We start from the raw sequence: 7233 nt of genomic DNA, 5'->3' as shown, positions 1-7233 counted from the left end.
GCTTCAACCTGCCACCATCCCCCCATGTGTGGCATCAAGACTGGGTACTGTCCCACAGGTATTACCTGACCAGGGCCCTTGCTCCCCGTTGCCTACTCTTGCACCTTGTTTGCACCTTGTTTTCTTTCCATGTAAAGCTACTGAGGTTGGAGTGACAGTTCTTGGCTGACACAAAGCCACTGTGGTTCTAAGAGTTGTAGTGTGCTTTAGCGTGCATGCGTACTCTTTGATTTCCCCAGTTGTATATAACCTGTGTTTTCTCCCTCTGTTTAGACCTGGGGCTAGGCATGCTTAAGGTGCCTAAAGAGGCTGACGAAGGAGTCAGGGCCACCTCGGGGAGTGTGAGGAAAGGAAAGCGGCAGCACAGTTCCCCTCAAAACCCACTTCTGGACTGCAGCCTGTGTGGGAAGGTGTTCAGCAGCGCCAGTTCTCTTAGCAAGCACTACCTGACGCACAGCCAGGAAAGGAAACACGTTTGCAAGATCTGCAGCAAGGCCTTTAAGCGTCAGGACCACCTGTATGTAGGAGTCTGGTCAAGAAAATGTCTGTTCCGGGGGCTGGTGGGAGTGATTGTGTTCCTGGGTCTTCTTCCGACCCTTCCAGATCAACCTATCCCCTTCTCTGTTGGGTTTTCCTACCTCCTTATTCCCCAAATGTGTATAATCCATGCTCAGATGCAGACTCCGTTCTTCTCACACTGCCAGTGTTCGGGGGTAGGTTTTGGCAGATTTGGCACTGCCCTGGATGGGTTGCTCTTCCAAGCCCCCAGATTCACACCAGTGAGGAAATCACTGCTTTGATTTGCAGACGGAACCCTTGTGGTCTAAAAACATGAAATGGCTCGCTCCCAAGGCAATTGCATCGAGGAGGGAAGATTGGCTAACTTTATAGAGAAATGTTCTGTGTCCCTGGTAGGTGTCTGAGGAGAACGGGTCTGTGTTCCATGAGAATGTGTTGGGATAACTCAGGGGCACAAAAGATTCTGAGATGCCTGTTTCTAGAACATGGCAATAGAGCATTGACCCTTGATTTTCTTTTTTAACTTCTTTTTTAACTCAATTTTTATGTTATTTTTTTTTACTGGCAGGATCAACCAGGTAAATTCTAGATTTTTTTTTTAAAGACTCTTGATTTCAAAAAGAAAGCCCAATTTAAGAGTTACAAGCAAATTTCCCTTTGTGTTTAATGTCTTAGAAATGATAAGCTTTTCTTGCCTGTGAGACTGTTTTCAAACCAAGAGATTTGCAAGTGGGAGATGACAATCCCTTGCATTTTTATAGGCTCTTCACTTTCACAGAGGACTTTGATTAATCCATATTTCATTTTACCCTCTTGCCCACCCCTACCCCAGGGAAGGGAAGTTATTTGCTTATGTCACAAATTGGTAACAGTTGGGGCTAGAACAGAAGTCTCCTGGTTTCTTCTCTGTTGCTTTGTTCAGATTGAAGCCAAGGGTCAACTTTTGCAGAAAGGCTTTATTATTTTATTGGACATACCTCATGTACCACACTTACTAGGACTGTCCAGAGCAGTACTGTTGGGAACCCAGAGGGTGATTGACTCATTTGTTTATATTTATAATGTATTAATGTAGACATAGGTAGAATGTATATTTATCTGCATTTATGTTTGCAGAAATTATGGACACACTTGGCTGTTTGGCTCTTGAAGGGTTGTACTGATTGGGCATCTGTACAGATGTGTGGGGTTCCAGGTAGCTGTCTTCTCAGAGGAAGCATACGATAAGGCATAGACTCCTTTTTTAAAGGAAGGATAATCCCAAGTCAGCATCACCTCAAGTGTATTCTGAAGAACTCTGGTTCTCAGGGATGCTAATAGGGGCTATCTGAAAAAAAATGATTCTTTGGGCAAATAAGTTTGAGATACACCAAAAGTTAAACAGCTTTCTCTCTTTCTCTCTCTCTATGTAGCTTTTAAATTTCCTTCTGTGCATTGTGAACCTCTAAGGAGTGAACAGTGTTTTTTCAAAATTTATTTGTCAGCTGTGCCCAAGTCCTCAGGGAACAACTATGGAGGACTGGTATTCCTTGAGAACCCACTTTAGGGAAGTCTGATCTGGCTTCAGTGGATTTTATTTTTTCAGATAAGGGGTTTGCTTAAAGGTGAGGGAGAGGAGCACCCCTTCCAGATTGCTTTGACAGAATAGGGGTTTCTTGGTGGTCTTTCCTTGTCGGGGCTGAGTATGGTTTCTGAATGGTGGTGTGGATGTACTGCTGACCCTGGGGCCACTGGGGTCCTGTAATGGAAGACCTGATCTGAGGTGCCTGTTGACATCCCTTCTTGTGTCTGGCTCCAGGACCGGGCACATGCTCACCCATCAGAAGACCAAGCCCTTCGTGTGCATTGAGCAGGGCTGCAGCAAGAGCTACTGCGACTATCGTTCTCTGCGCAGGCACTATGAGGTCCAGCATGGCCTGTGCATCCTGAAGGAAGACCACCTGGAAGAGGAAGCCTGTGGGGACTCGCCCCACACTCATGACACAGCCAGCCAGCCGCCTCCCAGTGGCCTACGGTCCCTGGTCCCCCTGGAAACCAGGTCCCCTGGCTCCCTCTTGCCCAACCGAGACCTCCTGCGCTGTATTGTGAGCAGCATTGTTCACCAGAAGATTCCTTCTCCTGGCCCAGCCACAGTGGGGCCTTCAGATGGTGAAGGGAGGAATACGGCCTGTCCCTATACCACCTCATCAGAATCTTCCTCCTGCACTCCAGCCGGCACCCCAGCAGCGCCAGGAACGCTAGGCTCTGAGGTTCCTGAAGAGCTTTGTCCCCCACGGAAGGAGCCAGCCGTTGACATGTTCACAGCTGTCCATTCAAGGGTGGCCGAGAATGGTGCCCTTGACCCACTAGAGTCTGAGTCCCCACTGCTGCATCTCCCATCCACCCTGGAGGGTTGGCCTGAGGATGGCCCCCTGCCTGCCTGCCTGCCTCTCTTCCAAGGCCAGCCAGTTCCTGCCAATTCCCAGCCATCAGGCCACAACTTCCAGTGGCTCCGCAACCTGCCTGGCTGCCCCAAGAACAAAGGCAGCAATGTGTTCGTGGTCCACAAGCCCTCTGCGATGCCATCCTGGGAAGGCTCAGAGTCTGTCTCACGGCCCAGCAGTGCCTCCCCCTCGGGGGAGGCCTCGTCTAACTTGGACACCATCCTGGAGGATGTGCTGCCGTTTCCTCCCTCACGTCTGAAGGCACCTGGGGAGGCCTCTAGCGACCCCAGGTATGCCAGAGGGGAAGATGACATCTGGGTGTCCAAGAATAGCAAGTTTGACTGTGACTCCTTCTCATGGCAGAACTCTGCGGAGCCTGGCCTCCAGGATGTCCAGAAACCCAGCGGGCTCTCGTCGGATGCCACGCCACTCTTTCGGCAGCTGTTCCTGAAGTCGCAGGAGTCTCTGGTGAGCCATGAGCAGATGCAAGTGTTCCAGATGATCACAAAGTCCCAGCGGATCTTCTCCCATGCCCAGGAGGCAGCAGCCTCCTCCCAGCTCCCCGTGCCCGAAGGCAAGCAGGCTGCCCTGAAGCCACTGCAGGGGCCATGGCCGCAGCAGCCCCTGCCTCTGGCACCTGCTGTTGACTCTCACCATGCTGGCCCAGGAAACCTGCAGCCAGAGGGATCTGCAGCCCACAGGAGGAAAACCACTCCTGTGGTTCCCAGAGAGGCCTCCCCTGGCAGCATGAGACGAGACTCGAAGGGAGTACTGAAAGTGACCGCAGCTCAGCCAGCCCTCACAACGCCGGCCCTGGACGCTTCTGGGAATCCAGACATCTCTTCTCTGGCCAAGCAGTTGCGATCCTCAAAAGGGACCTTGGACCTGGGAGACATCTTTCCCCCCATGGGCCCATGGCCGACCCAGTTAGGTGGGGATGATCCCCCTAGAGCTCAGCTGCCTGGAAAGCAGGGCCAGGCTGAGAATGGCACAGCTTCAGGGCCCACGAAGGGTGAAAAGACCCCAGCCTCCTCCCGGGGTGGAGGTTACAGACTCTTCTCAGGCAATGCCAGGGCCCAGCGCTTCTCAGGCTTCCGGAAGGAGAAGGTAAAGATGGATATGTGTTGTACGGCTTCTCCGAGCCAGGTAGCCATGGCCTCTTTCTCCTCAGCTGGGCTTCCCTCGGATCCTCCACGGGACTTGAAGTCCAAGCTGACAATATTCAACAGAATCCAGGTACCTGAGCCCTCTTTCATGTGGCCTGACCATAGGGAGGCAAGAGTTGCATTTGGTATTTGTTTTAACATTTGTTAGTTGTCCAGGCTTTTTATTTCATCTCAGTGAATACTTAGATGTGATTGTAGAGAGAAAGGAATAAATTAAGGTGCAGAGAGATTTTGTTTTCCCCCACCAAAAAGAAAGAAAAAAAGATCAGAATGAGGATGTTAAAGAATCGTTCAAAACTTTTTGTGTTGTTTTGTGATTTCACTAAATTTTTTTGGCTTGCTTTCTTTTGCCCCTTCTTTCCTTTTGGATTTGTCTTCTTAAATTCTTCAGAGGATATAAGGGTAGAAACCCTCCCTCCCTTAAATATTCCTGCGTGAAGTGGCTATATATTTTCTGCTTCTGAGTCATGTTTTCCACAAGTACAAGTGTGCACCTGCTACGTGCCCCATGCTATTCAGCACATTTATGAGCATTAGCTTGGTTCCTTCGTACTTCATGCCCATGTGATCCTGGTCTGAAGAGGTGAACCACTTTTCTGAGTGACTCCAGGTCCAGCATTCTTCCCATCATACCACAGCTACCTCTTTTTTTTTTTTTAACAGCTGTATTACTCAAATACCATAAAATTCACCATTTTAAAGCATACAATTTGTTAGTTTTTAATATATTCACAAGATTGTGCAACATCACCACTATTTGCCAGAATAATTTTATCACCCCACAGTGAAAGCCCACATCGCTTAGTTGTAATCTCTCCATCCCTCTAGCCCTGACAACAGCAAATTTATTTTCTGTCTCTGTGGATTTGCCTATTCTGGATATTTCATATCAATGGAATCATACAATATGTGACCTCATGTGTCTGGTTCTTTCAGCATTATGTTTTCAAGGTTCATCCATGTTGTAGCACGTATCAGTTCTTCATTCCTTTTTACAGCTGAGTGATGTTCCACTGAATGGAAAGACTACATTTTATGTGTCTATTAATCAGTTGATGGACATTTGGGTTGTGTCTGCTTTTTGGCTGTTGTCAATAGTGTTGATAAAACATTCACTCGTGCAAGTTTTTGTGTGGTCTTGGGTATTTAGGAGTGAAATTGCCAGGTGATGTGGCAACTCTACATTTAACATTTGAGGAACTGCCAGACTGTTTTACAAAGCAGCTGCACCATTTTTAATCCCACCCACAATATATGAGATCTCCAGTTTCTCCACATCCTCACCAACACTTTTTATTTCCTGTTTTTTTAAATTATAATCATCCTAGTAGGTGTAAAGTGGTATCTCATTTGATTCACAGTTCCCTGATGGCTAATGTTGAGCATCTTTTCATGTGCCTACTGGCCATTTGTATATCTTCTTAGAAGTGTCTATTCAGATCCTTTGCCTGTTTTTAAAATTGTTCCTATCTTTTTTTTATTAGGTCGTAAGAGTTTGTTATATATTCTGGATGCAATCCCCTTATTGTATACATAATTTGCACATATTTTCTCCCACTTTATGGGCTGTCTTTTCATTTTAGTTATGGTATCATTTGCAACACAAAAGTTTTAAATTCTGATGAAGTCCAATTTGCCTGTTTTGTCTTTTGTTTTCATTTGGTGCCGTATCTAAAAATACCATTGCCTAATCCCAGGTCACAAAGATTTACTTCAGTGTTACTTCCAATGTTGTCTTATAGTTTTAGTTTTTCCATACCCTTCATTTCTGATGCATTGGCTCAGATATATTTTCATCTTTAGGGTGGAAACATCTACAGGCTCCCCCATCCAATGAAGGAAGAGAATGTGTCAGGTGGATGGTAAGTTAAGAAGCCCTTCCAGCCCTGCCTGGGAAGCTCACCCCCGCAGGAGTCCTCTGTGGCTTGCAAGTGCTGGTCCTGGGTGAGTGAGCTGGATGTTTTCAGTCCTGAAGAGGATGCTTCAGCCCATGAAGAATTTGGGTACAGCCTTCATTTTGTAGGGTTTTTTAAGAGTTGTGAGTAGATTGGAGTTCAAAACAAAAAAGAAAAAATTGGTGATGAGGAATGGAGTCCCATTCTCCCATTCTTCCCTCCTGCCATGTCTGCCCACAGTAATCAGCAAAATGGGGGTCCTGCAGACTGGACAGAGCCAAGGAGCACTTACATCTGTAAGAATTGCAGCCAGATGTTTTATACTGAGAAAGGGCTGAGCAGCCACATGTGTTTTCATAGTGACCAGTGGCCGTCACCTCGAGGGAAGCAGGAGCACCAGGTAAAGGGGAGCGAGCAGTAACTTACATGGTTACAGGGTTTCTGGTGGCTTTAGGAGGGTGTACAACTGGGTGTCACTGATCTCAGGCCATCATGGGGGGAAGATGGGCAGGGGTCAGAGTTGTGCTGCTTTCTAGGGGCAGGCGGTTGCTTTAGGTCAGCAGCAGCTCTTCAGCTGGGTCCTTGCTCCCAGCCTCACTGCCAGAAAGTTTGGGACAGCTTTTCTGGCTGTCATCTTCTGTCTCCCGCCTACTGTTTCTCTTAAAGAGCTGTCTCTTCTCTGTTTAGGTGTTTGGCACGGAGTTCTGCAAGCCACCAAGACAGGGGGACGGACAGAGTCCACCAGGAGCCAAGAAGCCCTTGGACAACATGGCCACAGCCCATTCAGTGATCCCAGTGTCAGTCCCTGTGGCTCCAGCAAATCGGTCCCTGTGGAGCACAGCCAGGGTGGGTGCTTGTCAGTCTGCTTCCTTCCTGCTGCTTTTCCCACCTGCTGGTGGGAGCTGTGAGAAAAACCCAAAACAGACACCAGAGAATATCCTGAGTCTAGAAGACTTGGTTTGCACATTCAATTTAGTCATTCAGCATTCACTGAGCACTTCTGTGCTGGGCTCTGTGCTGGGCAGTGTTAGGGACACAGCAGTGACCACACTAGCCCAGGCCCTGCCCCTCGAGGCTCCCAGTCCAGTGGAAGAGACAGACCTGTCCCCAGGCAGTGATGACCCAAAGTGGACAGGGCTGGGGGATAGGAGCAGAGGGAGCTGGGGGACTTCAAGGGGGATCCTGACCCAACCTGAGAAGGTCAGGGAGGACTTCCTGGAGGAGGGGTTG

The 7233-nt window shown here is 48.4% G+C and overlaps 1 protein-coding gene across 1 annotated transcript; it reads left to right on the top strand.

Moving 5' to 3' along the window:
• Positions 1 to 273: 273 nt before the first annotated feature.
• Positions 274 to 6849, top strand: LOC103583758 (zinc finger protein 541-like; the record flags this gene model as incomplete). The annotated part of the gene is made up of 5 exons (XM_008564991.1): positions 274 to 517; positions 2318 to 4178; positions 5912 to 5970; positions 6244 to 6403; positions 6691 to 6849. Coding segments are annotated over 5 exons (2483 nt in total), but the record flags the coding sequence as incomplete, so codon positions are not given.
• Positions 6850 to 7233: the final 384 nt, after the last annotated feature.

The sequence above is a fragment of the Galeopterus variegatus genome, unplaced genomic scaffold (genome assembly GCF_000696425.1).
Source record: "Galeopterus variegatus unplaced genomic scaffold, G_variegatus-3.0.2 Scaffold27757, whole genome shotgun sequence".
In the NCBI taxonomy this organism is placed as follows: Eukaryota; Metazoa; Chordata; class Mammalia; order Dermoptera; family Cynocephalidae; genus Galeopterus; species Galeopterus variegatus.
This window is presented reverse-complemented; position numbering and strand designations above follow the sequence as displayed.